Raw genomic sequence first — 24,003 nt, 5'->3', positions numbered from 1 at the left:
AAAAAAAAAAAAAAGTTAGTGGACTAAAAATACCAGTTTAAAGGCAGAGGTTATCAGAATGGATTTATACCAAAAAATAATAATAGAAAAGAATGACTATATGCTGTCTATAAGAGACACACCTTAAATATAAATATACAGATAGATTTAAAGTAAAAATATATATTTAAAAAAAAGGATATACTGATATCACACTAAGAAATATTACCAGAGGTAAAGAAGAGCATATCATAATGATAAAAGACTCCATTACTTGGGAAATCATAACAAAATTTGAATACACTTAAATGTCAAAATGTGAATAAACTTAAAACAGAGCCTCAAAATACGTTAAGGAAAATTTGACATAAAGAGAGAAACAGGCCAGGTGTGGTGAATCACGCCTGTAATTCCAACACTTTGAGAAGCCAAGGCAGGTGGATCACGAGGTCAGGAGTTTGAGACCAGCCTGGCCAACATGGTGAAACTCCTGTCTCTATTAAAAATACAAAAATTAGCCGGGTGTGGTGGCAGGCGTCTGTAATCCCAGTTACTCAGGAGGCTGAGGCAGGAGAATTGCTTGAACTCAGGAGGCAGAGGTTGCAGTGAGCCAAGATTGCGCCACTATACTCCAGCCTGGGCGACAACAGTGAAACTCCGTCTCGGAAAAAAAAAAAAAAAAAAAAAAAAGAGAGAAACAGACACGCCCGCACTCATAGTGGCATTTTGATATACTACTCTCAATGTTAAAACAACTATACAAAAAAAAAAAGACAAAGATGATCTGAACAATACCATGAAACATTTTGACCTAATCGATATTTATAAAACACTTCCCCAGTAACTGCAGAATACATATCCTTTCATGCTTCAAGGTACTTTGAGACCCTCACGTTCTTGCTGAAGGGTAAGAAAGGCCCACCCTCTTTCCCGGGGTTTGATATATCCCATTGCCTTTATGCATAGCAGTAAGTCATTCAGTGATTCAGAGAAGGATGGAGAACTGATAAAAAGGACACTGCCAAGCTTTATGACAACAAATGATTCAATAAATATAAAGTCTTCGAACAGTATCTGGCACTTAGCTCTGTCGTTATGACTACCCGCAAGTATGGGAGAGAAGGGAGATCTGGCATTAGGATAACAGAGTGGAGGGGTGTCCTGAAGACTGATTTATTGTGAGAATTATTCCTCCTGTGTAGGGCGAGAAAGCAGGGCCACAGAGATGTCACAAGGATGACTCCTTTCAGAAACAGTGACTCCAGGCTGATAAGGAGCTATGGGCATGTATAAGTTGCAGACAGTTCTGGCTTTAGTTGCTTTCTAGAAGCTGACACTGGCTCCCTCCTCCCAGGAGAGAACTGTGAGAATTCCCTAGGGTGACAGGGATGGGGCTTTTGATTTCGTTTTGTTGTTTTGTTTGGTTTTGCTTTGCTTTGTTGCACTACTTTGTGTGGTTGAGGTCTGGGGGTTGGGGTGAAACATCTGCAGAGGCAGCCAGAGAACATGGGGCAGCTGTTGGAGGCCTGCTTTTGGGTTTCCCCCACCATTGTATGGGTGCATGGGTCCTATACCCACTGGAGAGACCCAAACCTGTGGTCCAGGGCCCTCAGGAGTAAGATAAGAATTCTGGCCTCATGAGGATCTGAGAATACAGGTAGGGTCTCCTAACCTCAGGCACTCACTATGAAGGTCCAGATTATTGTCTCTTCACCCCACCCTATCCCACCAAAATCAAAGCACAGTCCATGCCTCCTATGTACATCTTCACTCTGAGAACAATGAGGCTTTTGGCATGTGAATTGAATAAGTTGGGTTGGAACATGTTATTGGGTGTAGTTGCTGTTACAATTGTGGGAAGAGGCCAAGAATGCTCAGCAAGCCAATCTGGGAGGGGAAGACCATGAGTGACTCCTGCAATGCTGAGCATCCTGGGCTGGGCAACACATCTTCTCTCTTTGCCATCCCAGGCCCTGGGAGAGAGCAGAGGTGGCCTGCCTCAGGAAGGTCACCACGCCCTGGAGAAGGGAGATTTCTTCCAGTATCTCTAGTTAGAAATGAAGTCTTTTGTAAGTATTTCTCTCCCCTCTCTGTGCAGGTGCCTATAATCTCATGATGGAAACATGGAAACATGTGTCCATGCCCAGCTAAGGTCCAAGCTACATCTGGTCAGTGTTAAAATGAAAGGAATAAAGAACTACTCTATTACCAAGGTGTCTGGGAGGACCACCACGGGGCAACAGGAGTACTGGAGCAGCCGGCCCATTTTCCAGACGAACAGTGGCACGACCACAAGGATCAGCATGAAGCCAACAAAGGCAAACAGGGCCAGTACCAGGGGAATGGCCTCTCCTGAAAACAAAAGATAAAAACAGGCTTAGAAAACAACAGTGAAGATTAAATCTTCAATCCTGAGCCTCCCCCAGTTTCCTGGAGTTGACTCTGCACATTGGCTAAGACGGCAGACACCATCATCCTGAGATTTGATGTGTATCTTAGTGACCAAAATTACCACCATTAAAAGCATTTTTCTAGAATCCAGATTAAGGCATGGTTTCCAGAAAGCCCCAGGGAAGATTAAAATCTTTTTCTTGTGACACAAAAGGGAGGAGTATCATGTGTTAAGCCAATTGCTGTGTTAGCACGTACCTTGGCACCACTGCCAGGAGGAAGGCAGAGTGCCAAGCCCTGGGCAGGATGAGGGGGAGGTATTGAAAGAAACAGCACAGAATGGGGCTGGGCGGTAACTGAAAACAAAGTATGTTTCACAATTCACTCTTGGCATTGATTCATGTTATGGAGGAAATGGTTCAGAAAACAGTCAGAAAATAACTACAATATATCAAGCCCCTATTTTGTGTGCTAGGGCTACTGTTGCTTTCCAGAACTATGCTAGGGGCTGGATGTGTAGTTGCTTGTTCTTCACAATGAGTGTGAGTACCCCTGCTTTTATAGAAGAGGAATCTATGCTCAGAATGGTTAAGTGGCCTACCCCAGGTTACCCAGATAGGACTGGCTCCTAAGCTCACAGTCATTCTACCAAATAATTGTAGCAGAAAAGGCCAGATTTGAGCATCTGGAGATGTGGAAGAGGGTACAGGTTATTTTCCCATCTCTCTTGAGCAACACAATTAGCCTCTTTGGGCCAGGCTACTCACCTGCAATGTGAAGGGTAGCCCAGTCAATGAGACTGGAGAAGCTGGTGGACTTGTGGCTGGGGGCATTGTACATTGTTTCAATGATTTTGGAAAATATTTTGGTGGTACGCATCAAGAGATACACAAATGTTCATAGCCTTTCATCCACTCCTGCAATTTTAATTTTAATTTTGTAGTATATAGTGGGTGTATATGGGGTACATGAGATGTTTTGATACAGGCATGCAATGTGAAATAAGCACATCATGGAGAATAGGTAGCCATCCTCTCAAACATTTATCATTAGTGTTACAAGCAATACAATTACACTCTTTAACTTATGTAAAAATATACAATTCAATTATTGTTGACTATAGTCACCCTATTGTGCTATCAAATAATAGGTCTTATTCATTCTTTCTGTTTTCTTTGTGCCCATATCCTCACTTCTCCCCAACTCCTGAAATTTTAATTCCAAAAACTAATCCCAAGGAAGGAAACAGCTATATACATAAGTCAGTTCTTAGCAACATCTGAGCTAGAGCAACAGCCTTTCATTTACATATATTGACATATACATATGCTTTTTTTTAAAGACAGTCTTGCTCTGTCACCCAGGCTAGAGTGCAGTGGTACAGTCTTGGCTCACTGCAACCTCTGACTCCTGGGTTCAAGCGATTTTCTTGCCTCAGCCTTCCCAGTAGCTGGGATTACAGGCGTGTGCCACCATGCCTGGCTAATTTTTGTAGTATTAGTAGAGATGGGGTTTTACCACATTGGTCAGGCTGGTCTCAAATTTCTGACCTCAGTTGATCCACCTGCCTCAGCCTCCCAAAGTGCTGGGATTACAGGCATGAGCCACCACACTCAGACCTTTAAAAATGAGGTAGAACCACCATTCTGAGCAAACTATCGCAAGGACAGAAAACCAAACACCGCATGTTCTCACTCATAGGTGGGAATTGAACAATGAGAACACTTGGACACAGGGTGGGGAACATCACATACCGGGGTCTGCCGTGGGGTGGGTGGAGCGGGGAGGGATAGCATTAGGAGATATACCTAATGTAAATGATGAGTTAATGGGTGCAGCACACCAACATGGCACATGTATACATATGCAACAAACCTGCACGTTGTGCACATGTACCCTAGGACTTAAAGTGTAATTTTTAAAAATGAGGTAGATCCATATGTATTGACATGAAAAGATGTTCACAATATACTACTGAGTGAAGACAAGCCAAGTACAGAGTAGTAGGTACAATATCATCCCATCTATGTGTGTGAGCATTGGTACCACACAGAAAACGCCTGGAAGATTAAATGCCAAACTCACTGACGGAAACCTCCTGAGTAATATGCGGAAGAATGGGGCACACTCATCTCTTCATTTATTTATTTATTAAAATGAGACGAGGTCTCGCTATGTTGCCCAGGCTGGTGTTCAACTCCTGGGCTCAAGCAATCCTTCTGCCTCAGCCTCCCAAAGTGCTAGGATTACAGCTGTGAGCCATCATGCCTGGTCCTGCCCCTTACTTTATATGTTTTGGTGTTGTTTGGATTGTTAAGCAAGCTTGACTTGTATGATTTTATAAAGTAGTATAAAATAGTAATCAGGAAATCTGCATGAAAAATGTTATGCATATGATATTTGTGAAAAAGCAGGCACAAAATGTATATGTTATAGGACTACAGCATGTGCCTACACATGGGAATGACTGAAGGATGATGCCCTCAATGAGCCGGGTGTGGTGGCTCACACCTGGAATCTCAGCTCTTTGGGAGGCCAAGGCCCAGGCAACAGAGCAAGACCTTATCTCTACATATGAAATAAAATAAATTTTTTTAGAAAAATAAATAAATAAATAAATGTACTACAAAATTAAGGTAATAATTAGTCTTTTAAAAAAAAAAAAAGTTTTTTTTTTTTTTAAAACTAAAAGGAAAAAAAAAAAAAAAAAAAGACTAAAAGGCTACACACAAAATGTAACTAGTGACGTTTGAGTGACAGATCATGGGATGTAGGCTCTTATTTGGTTTTGCTTCTTTTCAAAGGGTTATTAAACATTGTAGGTTTTCTGACCTTAAAATATTCAAGGGAAAAGAGTAATTCAAACGAGGATTCTCTAGACTTTCCATAACGTCCCTTTCAGATGAAGAAGGCTTCATCTTATACAATGTATACATTATACAATGTAGTGCCTCCTTCCAAGGTCTGACCCTCTGAAGCCTGTTCTGAACCCTCTGCAGCCCGCTCTGAACCCTCTGAACCCTCTGCAGCCCGCTCTGATTCTCAGGCAGTAACTATCTGGTAAACCAGTCTTGCAACACCTGGCCCCCAGGCCTAGGAAGCTTTAAGGGGGAAAGTGTTTCAGACAGCTGCTCCTAACCCCACCCAGCTCCAGGGTGGACTCCTACCTCTAGGGAATCAGAGTGACAAACATACTTTCACCATGGGAACCCACACAGTCCATGAGGGAGGTCAGTGAAATCAAGGGAAAACTCAGAACCAAAGGAACCCAGCAGGCCTCTGAGATATGACCCAGGAGGGGCTATCACCTGTGCAGGGCTCCAGGGACAGAGAGGCCAGCCTTACCTTGCACCTCCACACATTCTGTCTGGCTGAAGGCGCTGTACCTCCCAATGGCCTTCACGAATGCCTGGGCCTTCACACAGTATGCAGCCCCTGGCTCCATGGTTTCTAGGTGCACTGGAATACCCCCGCTCCTCACCATTTTGACATGTTCCTTTGAGAGACCAGAAAACACAGTTATTGGTCAAGTGCAGTGGCTCACACCTGTAATCCCAGCACTTTGGGAGGCTGAGGTGGGCAGATCACCTGAGGTCAGGAGTTCAAGACCAGCCTGGCCAATACGGTGAAACCCCGTCTCTATTACAAATACAAAATTAGCTGGGCGTGGTAGCAGGTGCCTGTAATCCCAGCTACTCAGGAGGCTGAGGCAGGAGAATTGCTTGAACCTAGGAGGCAGATGTTGCCATGAGCCAAGATCATGCCGTGGCACTCCAGCTTGGGCGACAGAGCAAGACTCTATCTCAAAAAAAGGAAAAAGAAAAGTTATTCCCAGAAGGCAGCAGGACTGGAAAGGGCAAAAAGTGCCAAGGAAGGAAAGTTGCAGATACTTCCTTTCCGGATGCACACAGAATGTTCCCTCTCACTTATGCATACATTCATTCAATCATATTTATTAAGTACCTACTATGTGCTAGGCACTGCTCTAAGCACAGGGACCTAGCATTGAACAAAATGGACAAAGTCCTTGCTCTCATAGAGCTTACATGGGGTGAGACAGACGATGAAAAAGCACACATCAGGTGGTGATAAGGACCGTGAAGGAAAAAGCAGAGCAAAGAGATGGTAACGAGGAGGCACCATTTTAAACAGAGTGGTTAGAGAAGGCTTCTCTGATAGGGTAACATTTGTGCAGAGACCCTGACTTGAGCGGGGGCTTGGCATGGCCACTGCTGCCAGGGAGTCAGTGCAGTGGAGCCATGAGCAACACCTCCTCACTCATCCACCCATCTGTCCATCCATCTGTTCACCCTTCCACCTCCATGCCCCTCCCTAAGGCTGTGCTCCTCATCTGAACCTGTGGAGGCTTGCCTGAACCAAGCCTAGATGACTCAGGGTACATGCTCCCCTCTTAGCCCTGGCACTGCCAGTTACCTAGGGTGGGTAGTGGGCTCCATCCCAGTGAATCTGAGGGAGCTGCATGCTTCCTCCTGCACAGGCTCTGCCCTGTCCCCAACACTACTCCATCTGCCTGGCTGGCAATGCCATATCCTACAGTGGGCTCTTGCCTAGCAGGGGTAAATACTGAAACTCAGTGTTGTACCTGCCCACACCACCTTTCATGGAAACCTACCCAACCTACAGCCCTCTTTGAATGGGTGGTGAGGCACGTGCTCTGAGTCCAGATACTGTTATAAGATCAAGGGTACCCTTGGCCTGAGAAAGGTCCAATCAGGGGCGAGCTGGCTACCAGCAACCCCTGAAGCTTGGCCTGATAAGACGAGCAAGACCAATTGGATTCTTCTTCTGAGGATTTGGTCTTGGGAAACTGAATACCGAGAGCTAGAAGCAGGGACAAAGGAGAGAGGACACAGTGAGGAGGAGTCAGGCCTAAGAGGCCTAGAGGGGCGGGGGGGCACATCATAGGCATGAGTAGGAAGCATTGATGAGGGATCACAGCCTGGAATAAGCTAGGAAAGGGCCACAGAAAGTGTGCAAGAGCAGGGACCCACCACAGGGGAGCAAGGGCTCTGGGTAAGCGAGGCTGTAGCCTGGCCCTGTGCCAGCTCTGTTCATAGATCTGTGAGAGCTCCTTATTGCACCGTATTAATCCCTGTGATAAAGCCTATCTTTGCTTATGCTGCCTGGAGTAGGCCTCTAAGCCCACTGTCCATATGCTTGGACAGAGTCTCCACAGGTCTGAGTGTCCTCTAGTTCCTGCTCATGCTTCACTCCTTGAACTGCTGCTGCTTGTCTGGCTATTTCCTCTGTGAGGGCTGGCCTCCCAGCCATCCCAGGCTGTAGGACCCTTCCCATGGGGAAGGCAGCACCCCACCTGGGCATTCTGCATGGCCCACCTGCTCATAGTTAGATGGGTTTACTCATAAGCCAGCTCCTGGATCCCTGCCTCTACCTCTTCATCCTGCCAAGATACACACCCTCAGGAGGTTTGTACCAGCCTTGTGTGCTTTTGAAACCATCCTGTTGATCTAGAAATCCTGACTACTGCCCCTAAGTGGCTGAGGAGATGAGCTGATGAGGGAGAAAAAAGGCATTGAAAAGATATTGTGCATCCAGCTAGGTTAGAGTTTAGGGTAAGGGGGCAGCCCCACACTTCAGCAGATGTGGCCTGGAAAGGCTCCCAGCCAAGGAATGATTGAATGGACCAAGGCAGTTCTTTGGAGAAGAGACTGATGGGGTGGTCAGCATACCCATCTTTTGCACACTTCACCCAGAACTGCTCATCCCCACGTCACCCAGTGAGCACTGCAGGGGCCGCCTTCCTTTGCTCACCCTCAGAGATCTGTGCCTTCTTTCCCGAAGCCTGACCCAAAGGCCAAGGCTGGAGTCTCACCTCGGCACCAGGCTCCCTCCTCCAGTAGGCCACAAGGAACTCAAACTGGGGCCCCAGGTCATCCAGCTCAATAACCAGGTGGAAGCCATCTTTGGTGATCTCCATCCCAGGTGGGGTAAGGATGGCTGTTGGCAAGACAACAGGAGAGTCAAAGCCAGCCCCAGACAGGGCTGATTTCCCTGGAACACAATGACCGTGACATCTATGGAAATATTTCAGTCTCTGTAGGGAAGGGAGGGAGTCAGCTGTAGCTTCAAGCTCATGGAAACATGTACACAAATACTCTCCTGTATGCAGCAGGTGCTCAGGTGCTGTATGCTCAGGTGCTTTTTGAGTGATGAATGAATGAAAAAACAAATGACAAACACTATAATTCTCTTCTGTTTTAATCCTTTAATAAAGTCCACTGTTCCTTCTCCAGGAGGCACATATACACAAGAAAAGTGATTAAAAACTCCAGTAAACATTATCTCTTGCTCTTTTAAAATTTTATGATCCATGCCCCTCCTGTCACCACTTTTCAGCAAAATTGCTCCTCACTTTGGCTCACTAAGTGAGCAGATGCTATATTTTAATGCTTGCCAAATGCCTATGTGAGCTCAGGTCTATACTGAACAGCCAGGCCCGGTCTTTGCCCCTTAGGAATGAGCATATCTGGAAGGACCACGTGCATTCCCACAACTCACATAGATCTGTGGCATGTACTGGCTACTGACAACTTTCCTGTATCAGCAGATGAGCAGACCATGAATACAGCTGGCCATTCTATTCTCAGCCCAATTCTATTTTTCATCTCATATCCTGAGTAAGGGATGCTGGCAAGTTACTGGCTTTTCTTTTTTTTTTCTTTTTAGACAGGGTCTCACTGTCACCTAGGCTGAAGTGTGCAGTGGCACTAGCATGGTTCACTGCAGCCTTGAACTCTCAGGCTTGGGTAATCCTCCCACCTTAGGCTCTCAAGTAGCTGGAACTACAGGCACACATCACCACACTCAGCTAATTTTGTTTGCATTTTTTGTAGAGATGGGGTTTCACCACATTGCCCAGACTGGTCTCTAATTCCTGGGCTCAAGCAGTTTGCCCACCTCGAGCTCCCAAAGTGCTGGGATTACAGGAGTGAGCCAATGCGCCCAGCCCACAGGCTTTTTACAGATTCCAATAATCAACTCTAGAAATTACAGCATAAGCACAAACATTATCTTTCGTATTGTAAGGTCCCCAGCAGAGAGGCCCACAGCCCTTGTGAATACCTTACCATCAGCAGACCAAGAGCAGAAGGCCCACACAGATAGTCTCTACACCCTGGTTACTGGTGATGGAGTTATGCCTGCCTGTCAGACCCAGATACTGCAGGACCAGAAGGGCCACCCTGATCACTGGTCTTGGATTGGAAAGTGGGCTGGGGCATGCTCTGGGCTAAATCTGCCTTCCCTGGGGTCAGTGGACACTCAGAAGAAAGGCAGTGCCTAGAGGGAGTTTTCAGAGAACAAAGCCTTTCCCCCTAGCCTCCCTCATCAGAGAAGTGTATATGCTTGGCTGTTGGAGAGCTACCTGGATGGGGGTCAGGAGGACTTGGGAAGTCAGGGCCGACTGTACAAAACACATTCAGTGCTGAGATTCATATGACCACTCAGCACCACTAGCACTACCTCTGAAACACCTCCAGAAGGGAAACAGATATTTCACTCCTCGACTTTTCTGTCAGATATGATTAGAATTGGGTCTTCTGATCTCCATCTTTATTGAGACCAGAATTAGAGAAAATAATCTGAAGTTTCAGTTCAGAGGAGAGTTGTTCGACAGCGTTAGGGCAGGAACCTCTGTCCTATGCCTTCTGCATGCTTATCTCATTTAATCTGCCCAGGAAGCTTTAGAAGGTAAACATTGTTCCTGTTTTTTTATGGGGGGGGCAGGTGGGGGCGGTTTTTTGTGACGGAGTCTCTCTCTGTCACCCAGGCTGGAGTGCAGTGACACGATCTCGGCTCACTGCAAGCTCCGCCTCCCAGGTTCATGCCATTCTCCTGCCTCAGCCTCCCAAGTAGCTGGGACTACAGGCGATGGGGTTTCCCTGTGTTAGCCAGGATGGTCTGGATCTCCTGACCTCGTGATCCACCCACTTCGGCCTCCTAAAGTGCCGCGCCCAAAGTGAACCACCGCGCCCAGCCTAACATTGTTCCTGTTTTACAGAGAGATTAAGGGACATGCCCAGAGTCACAGAGTTAGTCTACAGAATGTGAGCCCATTTCTTTCTACATTTCTACCTCCCTCGTGTGGGGTGTTTAGTCTCTTTACTAGTGGATCTCAACCCTGGCTGTACATAAAAATAATCTGGGAAGAATTTTAAACTCCCAGTGAACAAGATGCATGCAGATCATTCAAACCAGACTCTCTGTGGAAGGGCCCCAGGCATAAGTGATTCTAAAGCTCCCCTGTGACTTGAATGTGCAAAGTTAAAAGCCTCTGCTCTCAGGCCGGGCACGGTGGCTCACGCCTGTAATCCCAGCACTTTGGGAGGCCGAGGTGGGCGGGTCATGAGGTCAGGAGATCGAGACCCTCCTGGCTAACACAGTGAAATCCCATCTCTACTAAAAATACAAAAAATTAGCCGGGCGAGGTGGCGAGCACCTGTTGTCCCAGCCACTCAGGAGGCCGAGGCAGGAGAGTGGCGTGAACCTAGGAGGCGGAGCTTGCAGTGAGCCGAGATGGCACCACTGCACTCCAGCCTGGGCGACAGAGTGAGACTCTGTCTCAAAAAAAAAAAAAAAAAATCTTTGCTCTCAATAAAGCTTCCCTTTAAGAGTGTGGACCCTCAGCTAGGCGTAGCGGCTCATGCCTGTAATCCCACTGTAATCCCAACACTTTGGGAGGCTGAGGTGGGTGGATCACCTGAGGCCAGGAGTTGGAGACCAGCCTGGCCAACATGGTGAAACTCTGTCTCTACTAAAAATACAAAATTAGCCAAGCATGGTGGCACATTCCTGTAATCCCAGCTACTTGGGAGGCTGAGGCAGGAGAAACGCTAGAACCCAGGAGGCGGAGGTTGCAGTGAGCTAAGATCGTGCCATTACACTCCAGCCTGGGCAACAAGAGCAAAACTCCGCCTCAAAAAAAAAAAAAAAAAAAAAGAGAGAGAGAGAGTAGGGATCCTTTTCAGGAGAGCCTTAAATCAAGATTTTTCATATTCCTACGGAGAAGTCTGAGTGGCCTTTTTCAAATGGAAGAGGACAAACTTAATACCTTTAAGAGATCATGATGCCACCCCAGTTCATTTGCTTGGATCACAGAGGGATCTCATAGAACCGTTATCTTCCATCTTCTGATGCAAGTACAGACTCCTGTACCTCAGCTCCCCCTGCAGCAAGCTCTTTTCCTGTTTATACTGGCCTCCTTAAGTACAAGGTGTTACAGCACATCCCCACCCACATAGTTTTGCAGGCACTCCCTTATCTTTATGTGATCCATGTCTGCTTTCCAACAACAGCTGCCAGCCCCCAGCAATGGTCTTGGCTGGATCCCCATGCTCTTAGGAGCCCAAGGGAGGTGGTGCTGGGTGCTGCCTGGGCACTGCAGGTAGTGGCAGTTTTGCAGTGCCCTCCAGGGCCCCTTAATCTCCCCCAGATCCTGCCACTTCGACCAACTCCTCCTGGAACAAATTCAGCTAGATGATCATCCTCTCCATTCTATGAAGTCACTCCATTCCATTCCATTTCAGTCCTGGTGCCTGGGAAGGAGGCCTGGGCCAAGGAGCCCGTGATCTGCACCAAAATTCCTTTTGTTATCCCATTCCAATGGTCCTATTCCTGCCCCATCCCTTCCCTCCTCTGCTCTTCAGCTTGGGCTCGCCTTCTTCTAAACCTTCCTAATTTCCATCTAATATCATACACTCCTCAGTAACCTTTGACTCATCCAAATGCTGCAAATTCTGCCCCAAACCTTCCTCCACCATCACTCACAACAGAAGCTCTTCTGCCACATCACAAAAACAGAGGCCGAGGAAGACCCTTATTTTGCCTTTCCTGCAGCTCTAAACTGGTTACATTCCCACCCATTCCTTGCCCCTTCCTACCTCCATGCAGTCCTCCACCGCAGCAGCCAGATGGTCATCCTCTCCACTCCATGAAGTTACTTTCTCAAGGGCCCATCCAGGGGCTTCCTTCAGCCTCTCAGGAGCTGTTCTATTCTCCCTACCGTGATTCTCTACCCTAGTGCCCTTCCCTCCACCCACATTTTAAAGTCTGAGGTTTTCCAGGACCTTGTCCTCTGTCTGTCTTCAATATCTTGTCCCTAGACAGTCTCATCTACTTCCAAACCTTTAGCTGTTAACTTTGTGATGGCCCCTTGTGATGGTTCATTCCTATAATCCCAGCATTTCGTGAGCCTGAGGCAAGAGGATCACTTGAGCTCAGGAGTCTGTGGCCAGCCTGGGCAGCATGGTGAAACCCCGTCTCTACCAAAAATACAAAAACAAATTAGTCAGGTGTGGTGGCGTGTGCCTGTAGTCCCAGCTTCTTGGGGGCCTGAGGCAGGAGGATCACTTGAGCCCAGGAGGTCAAGGCTGCAGTGAGCTGTGTTGGCGGCACTGCACTCCAGCCTGGGCAACAGAGCAAGACCCCACCTCAAAAACAAAATAAAACGAACAAACGAACAAAACCACTTTGTGTTATGTATCTGGCTTCAAGCTTTCTGAGCCTCAGAGACTGATTTCCGGCTGCCAATCAGACATCCATGACATGACATCTTGCAGAAATCTCATTCTCAAAACCTGGGGTGTCTCCTATTCTTCAAGACCAGTGGCCTTAGTTGGTGTTCTCACCAACTCCAGTCGGCAGCTGGACACCATCATTCTCTCTCTCTTCTCCATCCCCACAAACTTGGTCCCTAAGCTCTGTCCTTTCTAAATCAGTCATGTTTCTTGGATTCATCATCTCCTTCCCATCCCCTTCCAAACTCTTGGGATCAGTAGGAGTATTACAACCCCCTCCTTGCTCTTCCCCTGCCCTGCAGGCTTGCCCTACTCTGGTTCCCTTTCCACACAGCAGTCAGAGTGGTAGTTTTGTAAGACAGACCTGGTCGGCTGGGTGCGGTGGCTCCCGCCTGTTATCCCAGCACTTTGGGAGGCCGAAGCAGGCAGATGACTTGAGGTCAGGAGTTCAAGAACAGCCTGGCCAAAATGGTGTTGCGTGTCTGTAGTCCCAGCTACTTGGGAGGCTGAGGCAGGAGAATGGCATGAACCCAGGAGGTGGAGGTTGCAGTGAGCCGAGATCGCGCCACTGCACTCCAGCCTGGGTGACAGAGTGAGACTCCCTATCAAAAAAAAAAAAAAAAAAAAAGATATACCTGGTCTAGATCCTCTCATCTTTCATGGCTCCCCTCTACTGACTTGGTCAAGCTTCATGTCAGAGCCCTTCACTACATGATCAGCTGCTTCCTTACCCCCTGCCCATCAGCCCTTGCCTCCTCTGTTCCCCAAACACACACGTCCTTTTACACAATGGCCGGTGCTTGTACTCAGCTATATTTGGCCACCTATCTGGATTCCTCTATTACTTCTTTCTCAATCCTTTTCCAGGTACCACTCCAAAAGAAAAGTTATTTATTTCCCACAGAAGTCATTATAGACGGGCAATTTTCCGGTGGCTCTGTTAAATCTATAAATCCTCTTGCACAACAAAGCTGATTACATGGGCAGTAAATATGCAGTTAATGAGGCATCAAGTGGGAGGCAGTGTAAGATTTATGGAGGCACAATCAGGGTAGGGAGCAGCAGTCCTGGTGCCATCTCTTCACTTCCAGAGCAGCTTTCCTTCCAGGTTCCCAGTGTCAGCATCCCCAACACCTGCACTCCCTGACAATCAGGAATGACTTGTAAAGTTAAAGGGCATGACAGAGAGCAGCATGTAGAAAGCACTTGGCAATTTTTCAAATGTACCAGTAAGGGTTGTTTGTGTTCACAATACCCTGGCTTTGCAGGACTATTTTGATGTTAAAAAAAAAGTCTAGAAAGTCTAGGTGAACATGGTTCCCAAAGGAGTAGCTGGTGGGGGTGGCAGTGTAAGGAGAGAAGGGCCTTACTTGAGTTTCTATTAAAGGGATGCTTCAGGATGCTCCAGGCTGAGGTCTGTGAGCCCAGTGTGGCCCTGACACGGAGGTTGTATGGCACAGTGGCCGTGATGTCATCAGTAACATCACACTCAGGACCTTCAGTGAGTGAGCACCAGCTGCTGGGGATCCAGATGTGGCTCGCATACAGGCTCTCATACTCCCTGTTAAAGAGAGGAGGGCACAGAGTTACACCAGCCCCTCTGACACATGCTCTGTTATGGTTGCAAGTAACTGCCTTCATTCTACTTTGTACAGGTAAGTAAAGTAAGTACTTGCTCATTATCCCAGCTCCTCCACTCTCCTCCCTACCAACCATCTGTTCTCCCTTACTCCTTTTATCACCAGATGGGGAAAGCTAGGCATAAACATCAATGTGTCTGTATCTCTTATCTCGTCATCTCCAGGGTCGTCACCCTAATCTCAGCCACTGTCATTCCTTGCCTTGCCGTGGTCTCCCAGCTTGCACACCTGCCATTCTCGAAACCATTCACCACTCAGCAGATCATGACATTTCTCTCCTTACTGGCTTCCTACAAGACTTAGAATGGGATCCAAACTCTTGCCAGTGGCCTACAAGATGCTTTGGCCTTCTCTCTCACTCAGCTCCTAAGTATGATATTCTTGCCACACTGGTCATTTCTCCGAAATGCTGAGCACTTTTTGCCTTAGGACCTTTGACTAGCTGTTCACTCCATCTCAAACGCTCTGCCTCTGCTGTTCGCATGGCCAGCTCCTCTTGTCCTTCAGACATGGCATAAATATCACCTCCTCAGAGAGGCTATCCCAGGCCATCTAATATAAAGGAGACTCAGCGTCAACTCTCTATGGCATCAGCCTTTTAGGTTCCTCCTAGCACTGATTACTGTCCAAAATTCCCCAGAGCAGTGCTTTCCAAAAATAAACTTTCTGTGATGATGCAAATATTCTAAATCGACGTTGTTCAATATGGTAGCCACTGGCCGCATGTGGCTATTAAACACCTAAAATGTGACCAGTGTGGCAGGAAAAAGACATTTTAATTTAATTTAGTTTAAATTTAAATAACCAGCTGTGGCTGGTGACTACCATACTAAGGAATGCTGGCCTAATATATTTACCATCTGTATCCTCCTCTAGATGTAAGCTCTCAAAATCCAGAAACCTTGTCAACTGTATCCCTGAGCCTAGAAGAATATCTACACATGTAGGTGCTCAGCCTGTACTCATTGTTAATGAAATATATGGAGCAATTTCTGTGTCCTTATCAATCTTCAATAGCTGCAAGTACCTGGTCACCTGGAGAAGACTAGAGCCTGCTTGGCCCCAGGGCCAGCTGACCTTTAGGGTTATAGTTTGTTTTGGCTCTAGGTATAAGCTTATAGTCAGGAAAAGTAAGGACTTCTCCACCCTTAAAGCATCTGAGTCTCCAGTGATTTATCCATCTCAAGTCAGAGTCAAACCCGTTGAACAGTTGATTCACTTTTTAAAAGAACTCCAACAAAATGTGTTAGGCACGTTCGTCTTCCCAGAGAGTTCACTGTCAAATCCATGGAACAGTTTCCCTTGCTTCTTCAACTCTTTCAATGCCTATGAAGACAGAGGGGGTAGATCATTGGGGATAATCTATCCCCGGACTCAAAAAGCCACCTTGGGCTCAGGAGGAAAGGCTATGCCTTCAGGAACCAACTTCTGCCTAAAGGAGAAGAACTATTAAAAATAAGATTAAAAAAAAACAAAACTCACCCCTGGTATTCGACAGAATAGTACACTGTTTCTCCAGGCACGATCACTGGGCTCCACATCAAGAGATGCTTCATGTTGGTTGAGAGTACAGAGAGGTTCTGAGGGGCAGGCAGAATGGCCACTTCATCTAGGATCAAGGCAGATAGCCTGGCTGACAGGTGGGCTCATAGTGGGAGAATGCCACAGCTTCAAATTAATGTCTAATGAAGGGCCTCACCTGCGGAGGTTGCAGTGAGCCAAGATTGTGCCACTGCACTCCAGACTGGATGACAGAATGAGACTCTGTCTCCAGAAAAAAAAAAAAGGACTCACATGTTTATAAACCAGAAACAACTCTAATTTTATCATACTTATGTTAATGCTAAATTTTTGGTACCATCATTGTAATTCTGATTTTGTTCATAAATGACATATCAATATTAATAATGACTAATATTTATCTAATACCATGTTCTATCTAGGCCATGTGCTGGATTTTTACATGATTGTCTCATTGAATTCTCATGACCATACTGGGAGGTAAAGACCATTAGTTTTTCCATTGTACAAATGAGAAAACTAAGTCACATTATTTATGACTCTTCTGTTAGACTGACCAGGATCCAGCGACTCTGCCACTTACTGTGTGGCTTTAAGCAAGTTGCATAAACATGAGCCTCTTAATCATTCATGGAAAACCCATGCAGACTACCACAACATTCTCATCACCTCCCTCTCCTGCCACTGCCATCCTCAGATGCCAAAGCACATCCTTTCATGTCCCTCAGCAAGGCCAAATGGGGCATCAGCTGCCAGGTGGGAAGTACAGGCTCAGATCTGCTGTGGAGAGAGTCCATTCAAGTGGGACACCAAGCCAGCTCTGCGACTCCACCCCAGAAAGACTGCAGGCCCCTGAGTCAGTCTGGGACACCAGTATGCCTAGAGTGTGCCCAGACACAGTGTGCCCAGAGTATGCACACAGTGGGACTATGATTTGTAGAGAATGAAAGAGCCCTATGAAGGTGAACCTGCTCATAAGGACTTTGGGCAGTCACAAAACCAAAAACTTCATCCTCACATGTCACCCCAAGGTACAGTCTGAACTCTCTGCTGTGTTCCTCTTTAAATGCCCAACACCTGCCTCCGTTTGCTGTTATAGTACAGTGATAACATCTACAGCATAGTAGGGGTGGGGCTGGAGTCCTCATTCGGGACTTTTCATCTCTGTGCCTATCTCCAGATTGGCACCTGCTGTTCGTTATCAAGCCCTGTGACCACAAAGGGATGGAAGGCTGCTGGGGACACCCCACCTGGTTTCCCTGCTCCTTCGCTGATGTAGGGCTCTAGTGATGCACCTCCATCTTACCCTCAGCATCCATGGTCTGTTCTGTGGGGAAACACCGGGAGCACCCACAGGGCAGGCTTCCTGACCCCACCCACCCCCAAGCTTGAAATCACCCAAGGGATGGAAAGGAAAAGGGGTGGAGTGGTACAGGAGGACAGGGAATGGTCCCCTCTGACACCTTCCTCTGGTAAATAAAAAAAAAAAAATTCTCTAGCCAGCTATTTGGGGAATATAAAGCTATATAAATATAAAGCTACATTTTATAAAACTAGTTAATGTAATTACATAATTAAATTATGTCAACAAATCCATTTATTAATTAACATAATTTAATTATATAACTTAAAGCTCTCAGAAATGAAATCTCCAGGCACATATGGTTTTAATGGAAAATGCTACCAAACATTTAAAGAAGATAACATCAACAAAATGCAATTTCCTCTAAAACAGAATAGGAAAGAACAGTTTCCAGCTTACTTTATGAGGCCAGTATTACTGTAATACCAAAATCAAACAAGGAAAATATATACATAAACTACATAAAAATATATCTCATAAACTTAGACAAAAATCTTCAACAAAATATTAGCAATCCAAATTCAATAATGTACAAAAAGAACTGTATACTATGACCAAGTGGGATTTGTTCTAGGTATGCAGGGCTGGTCCAACATTTGAAAATCAGTTAATGTAATTTACCATGTCAATAAAGTAAAGAATAAAATCATAAATCATATCAATTGACACAGAAAAAGGATTTACCACATCCATTCATTATGAAAAATAGGACAAAACAGGCCTGGTGCAGTGGCTTACGCCTGTAATCCCAGCACTTTGGGAGGGTGAGGCAGGTGGATCACCTGAGGTCAGGAGTTCGAGATCAGCCTGACCAACATGGTGAAACCCAGTCTCTACTAAAAATAGAAAAATTAGCTGGGTGTGGTGATGCATGCCTGTAATCCCAGCTACTTGGGAGGCTGAGGCAGGAGACTTGCTTGAACCTGGGAGACGGAGGTTGCAGTGAGCCGAGATCAAGCCATTGCACTCCAGCCTGGGCAACAAAGCAAGACTCCATCTCAGAAAAAAAAAAAAAGAAAAGAAAAGAAAACCAAGACAGAACCAAAAACTCTCTTCAAGTTAAGAGCAGCAGGGAGTTACCACAACTTCATAAAGACCATCTACAAAAAACCTACAGCTAACATCTTACTTAATGGTGAAGGACTGAATGCTTCCTCTCCAAGATCAGGAACAGGCAAAAATGTACACTCTTATCACTCCTATTCAACATACTACTGAAAGTTCTAGCCACTGTAATAAGGCAAGCAAAAAAAGTAAAAGAAATACAGATTATAAAGGAAGTAGTAAAACTTGCCCTATATGCAAATGACATGATATGCTATGTAGAAAAATCCCACAGAATCTTAAAAAAAAAATCTAAAACTAGGCCAGGCACGGTGGCTCACGCCTGTAATCCCAGCACTCTGGGAGGCCGAGGCAGGCGGATCACCTGAGCTAAGGAGTTCGAGACCAGCCTGACCAACATGGCAAAACCCCATCTCTACTAAAAATACAAAAATTAGCTGGGCGTGGTGGTGCGCGCCTGTAATCTCAGCTATTCATGAGGCTGGGGCAGAAGAATCGCTTGAACCCAGGAGGTGGAAGTCGCAGAGAGTTGAGATTGCACCACTGCACTCTAGCCTGGGCAACAGAGCAAGACTCCGTCTCAACAACAAAATTATATTTCTATATACCAGCAACAAACACATATACAGACATTAAAATTATAATCACTGAAAAAAATAGGTGTAAATCTAACAAAATATATTCAGGTTTGTACAGGGAAAACTCCACAATGCTAAATGAAGTCAAAGAAGATTTAAATAAATGGAGAGACATACTGTGTTCATGCATTAGAAGATTCAACAGTTAAGATGCCAGTTCTCCCCCAAATTGATATATAGGTTTAATGCAATTCCTATCGATAGTCCAGCAAGTTTTTTGTTAACATAGATAAGTTTTTCCTAAATTTTATAAGAAAAGTCAAAGGAACTAGAATACCTAAAAGGAGGGGGAGGGGTTTCAAGATAGCTTACCAGAAGCATGTCATGCTTACCTCCTCCACTTAGAAGAACCGGAATCATGTATATACAGTCACACTTTGAATACATTATCCAAAAGAGAACACTGGAACTCAACAGAAAAGTTACAGGAAACACCAAAAGCAAGGAAGGAGGAGGAGAGGCAGACTGCTTGGCTAGGATCAGCTGGCAGCCAAGAATGACTTCTCAACGTAGGGAAAGAGTAAGTGAGAGACTTCCAGTGGCCCTCATTCCCACCACGGAATCATGCAATCCTGGCCGCGAGAGAGTTCCTCAACCCTCCTAAGTCCTGAAAACATACATAGGGAGCTGCCAGGAGAATGGGGGACAAAATTGTCCCAAGAAGGGAACTCATGCTGGGTCCCATACTTTTTCTGAGACCCAAACAGTTACAGCAAGGCACCATTTTAAATCCTAGTCTTTGGCAGATGCACATGCTATTCTGGTGGCCAGCAGCACCATTAGAGAAACTCAAGCTATTGCTGCTGAGACTAGGGCACAAATGGGGAATGAACTCCCACAGCTGAGACTCAGAATCAAGTGAGGCATGGGCTGCAGCTCTCAATGCTGGGAAGTGAGTGCTGCCAGAGCTGAGACTGGGATGAAAACAGGCACAAGCTGCCACTGGGGCTTAGTCACAAGCTGGTTGGGGGCTCCTGCAGCAAGGTAAGGGCTCAAGCTAGGTGTGGCCGGCTGCTGCCAGGGCTGGGGGGTAAGCCCCGCCAGGGCCGAAGCATGAGACAGGTACATGTTCCCCACCTACTGGCCCAGGCTGTAGCCACAGAGGTCAGCCCCACCCTCTCCAGTGGGAGGACCTCAGCATGGCTACTACAACTCCTCACCCATGCATTCCACCTGAGACCTGAGGATTGCCCTGACCCCTACCCACCATGACTGGTGCCTGCTCCCACTTTGAAGGGCCTGAGTACAAGCTCACCCAACCCAGCTTCACTCCCTTCTCTGAGACACAGCACATAGCCCACGGCCTTGGAGGGTGACAAGGGCACCTTGGGTACCTGAGTACTCCTTCTGGGGTCCTGAGGTTGGGTCTAAACTCTCAGCTGCCATCACGTCAGCTGGCAAGTACCACCTGCAGTCCTGGAGACTGGCCTACACAGCCCATCACACCCACTGCCATCATAAAAGGACAACTCTTAGAACTCAGATAACTATCCTGCCACTGCTACTGCCATCACTTGTGCCATGCTAGCTGTCTAGGGCCCCAAGAACCCTCTTGCCTGCCCAGTCCACCACTACCACTGCCAGCAAGCAAGTCATGTGGAGGCCCAAGAATCAACGTGCTGGTAACCACCAACACCAGTGCCAGCATACCCAACCCTGGGACACAAGGATAGGCATACTCAGACCACCAGTGCCAAAATTGGGGCCTGTAGACTGGCCCACCTGGCATCCCACAGCACAACTTCACCACAGACTCCAATAACTGTACCCTAACCCACTGATGAAATCACAGATACTACTAATGCTGCAGCCAAAGTACCCAGAATAAAAGCAAAAATGGGCCAGGCACAGCGGCTCACACCTGTAATTCCAGCACTTTGGGAGGCAGAAGTGGGCGGATCACAAGGTCAAGAGATCAAGACCATCCTGGCTAACATGGTGAAACCCCATCTCTACTAAAAATACAACCATTAGCTGGGCATGGTAGTGTGTGCCTGTAGTCCCAGCCACTCAGGAGGCTGAGGCTGGAGAATTGCTTGAACCCGGAAGGCGGAGGTTGCAGTGAGCTGAGATTGTACCATTGCACTTCAGCCTGGCAAGAAAGCAAGACTCCATTTCAAAAAAATAAATAAATAAAAATAAATAAATAAAAGCCAAATGCTATAGCCAATGAACACTGCATGTACATCTTCAGGAAAACGTCCTCCCTATGGAAGTAAACTCAAAACTGGGAAGAAGAAACTGTTATAACAGATGTACAGATACCAATATAAGAACACAAGAAACATGAAAAAGTAAGGACATATGACATCTCCAAAGGAACACAATTCTCCAGCAATAGACCTTAATCAAAAGAAATTTTGAAATCCCAGAGAAAAAATTAAAATATTGATATTTAAGAAGCTCAGTGGGATACAAGAGAATTTGGAAAACAATAAAAGAAATCAGAAAACAATTCAGAATATAAATGAGAAATTTCCAAAGAGAGAGATATTTTTTAAAAGAACCAAATAGAAATTCTGAAACTGAACACTCATTGAAAGAAATACAAAATACATTTGAAAGCTTCAACAATAGACTAGATCGAGCAGGAGAAAGAATCCCAGAACTTGAAGACAAGTCTTTTGAAATAATCCACTCAAAAGTTTTTGAAAAGAATGAGCAAAAGCTTCGTAACATTTGAGATAACACAAAGCAATTGAATTTATTTAGTGTCAGTGTCCCTAAGGGGAAAGAAAGAACAAAAGGACTAAAAAGCCTATTTAACCAAATAATATATTAAAACATCCTATGTCTAGCAAGATATTTACACATCTAGTTACAGGAGGCTCATGATGTCCAGAGAGATACAATGTAAAATGGTCATTATAGTTAGACTGAAGTCAAAGATAAAGAGCAAATCCTAAAAACAGCCAGAAAAAAAGCATCCAGTCTGATGGAAACCCCATCAGTGGATTTCTCAGCAGAAATTGCACAGGCCAGAAGAGAATAGAATGATATATTCAAAGTGCTGAAAGGAAAAAAAGAAAAACCCGCTAGCCAAGAATATTATATCTGGCAAAATCATCCTTCATAAATCAAGGTGAAATAGTCTTTACCAGACAAACAAATGTTGAGGGAATTTGTTACCACTAGACCAGACCTACAAGAAATGTTCAAGGGAGTCCTAAACCTGGAAGTGAAAGAATAACATTTACCATTATGAAATCACATGAAAGTATAAAACTCACTGGTAAAGCAGTCACACAAAGGAGGAAGAGAAAGGACTCAAATGGTACCGCTACAGAAATCCACCAAAACACAATGAACAATAGGAGAAAAAGAAAAAACTAAATAATATGTAAAACAAACAGAAAAAAATTTAACAATATGACAGGAAAAAAAACCTCACATATCATTAATAACCTTGAATATAAATGGATTAAATTCTCCATTTAAAAGATATAAAATGACTGAATAAATGGAAAAAAAAGTTCCAGCTATATGCTGCCTACATGAAATTCACCTTACCAGTAAAGACATATATGGAGTTAAAGGGATGGAAAAATATATTCCACACAAATGAAAACCAAAAGCAAGGAGGAGTAGCTATACTTATATCAAATAAGATAGACACTTCAAGTTAAAAGCAATTAAAAAGAGACAAAGAAGGTTACTATATAGTGATAAATGGATCAATCCAGCAAGAAGATACAACAATTCTAAATATATATGCAGCCCATACTGGAGCACCCAGAGTCTTAAAGCAAATACTACTACCGCTAAAGAGAAAGACTGCAATATAATGATTGGGGATGGGGGACTTTAACACTCCACTCTCAGCATTAGACAGATCATCTGGACAGAAAATCAACAAAGAAACATTGTAGTTAAACTGGACTTTAGACCAAATGGACCTAAAAGATATTTACAGAATATTATATCCAACAACTGCAGAATATATATTCTTTTCATCAGCCTATGGAATATTCTCCAAAATAAACCATATGTTAGGTCACAAAACAAGTGTTAATAATTTTTTTTTTTTTTGAAACAGAATCTAGCTCTTGTCACCCAGGCTGGAGTGCAGTGGCATGATCTCAGCTTACTGCAAACTCCGCCTCCCGGGTTCAAGCAATTCTCCTGCCTCAGCCTCCTGAGTAGCTGGGATTACAGCCACGTGCCACCTTGCCTGGCTAATTTTTTTTTTTTTTTTTTTTTTTTTTTGGATTTTAGTAGAGATGGGGTTTCAGGGTTTCATCGTGTTAGCCAGGATGGTCTCAATCTCCTGACCTCATGATCCACCCGTTCTGGCTTCCCAAAGTGCTGGGATTACAGGCGTGAGACACTGTGCCCGGCCAACAAATTTTTAAAAATCAAAATCCTATCAAGTATCTTCTCAGACCACAATGGAATAAAACTAGAAATCAATATCCAGAAAAACGTAAACCGGTCTAAAGTCCAGTTTAAGTACATGAAAATTAAACAACATAATCTTGAATGGCCATTGGGTCAACAAAGAAACTAACATGGAAATTTTAAAATTTCTTGAAACAAATAAAAATCGAACACAACATAGCAAAATCTGTGGGATACATCAAAAGCAGTAATAAGAGGGACATTTATATCAATAAATGCTTACATTGAAGAAGTAGAAAGATTAAAATTAATAATCTAACAATGCACCTCAAGGAACTGGAAAAGCAAGAACAAAGCAAACCTAAAATTAGAAGAAAAAAGGAAATAATAAAGATCAGAGCAGAATAGAGACTAAAAAAATACAAAGGGTCAAGAAAATGAAAAAAAAATTATTCAAAAAGATTAACAAAGTTGATCTTAAAACCACTAGCTAGACTAAACAAGAAGAGAGG

At 45.1% G+C, this 24,003-nt stretch overlaps 1 protein-coding gene across 3 annotated transcripts in view; it reads right to left on the bottom strand.

Annotated features, from left to right (window-relative positions):
* The window catches only part of IL20RB (interleukin 20 receptor subunit beta), a 48,422-nt gene that overhangs the window by 14,208 nt on the left and 10,211 nt on the right, over nt 1–24,003 (bottom strand). For all 3 annotated transcript variants that reach the window (XM_017874853.1, XM_017874854.1, XM_017874855.1), the window contains exons 2-6: nt 16,049–16,175; nt 14,297–14,487; nt 8,225–8,349; nt 5,716–5,866; nt 2,189–2,331 (exon numbers count right to left, since the gene is read on the bottom strand). In XM_017874853.1, the coding sequence (XP_017730342.1) occupies nt 2,189–2,331; nt 5,716–5,866; nt 8,225–8,349; nt 14,297–14,487; nt 16,049–16,175 (737 nt within the window). The remainder of the gene's footprint in view (nt 1–2,188; nt 2,332–5,715; nt 5,867–8,224; nt 8,350–14,296; nt 14,488–16,048; nt 16,176–24,003) is intronic.

The sequence above is a fragment of the Rhinopithecus bieti genome, unplaced genomic scaffold (assembly GCF_001698545.2).
Source record: "Rhinopithecus bieti isolate Rb0 unplaced genomic scaffold, ASM169854v2 scaffold_9203, whole genome shotgun sequence".
NCBI lineage: Eukaryota > Metazoa > Chordata > Mammalia > Primates > Cercopithecidae > Rhinopithecus > Rhinopithecus bieti.
This window is presented reverse-complemented; position numbering and strand designations above follow the sequence as displayed.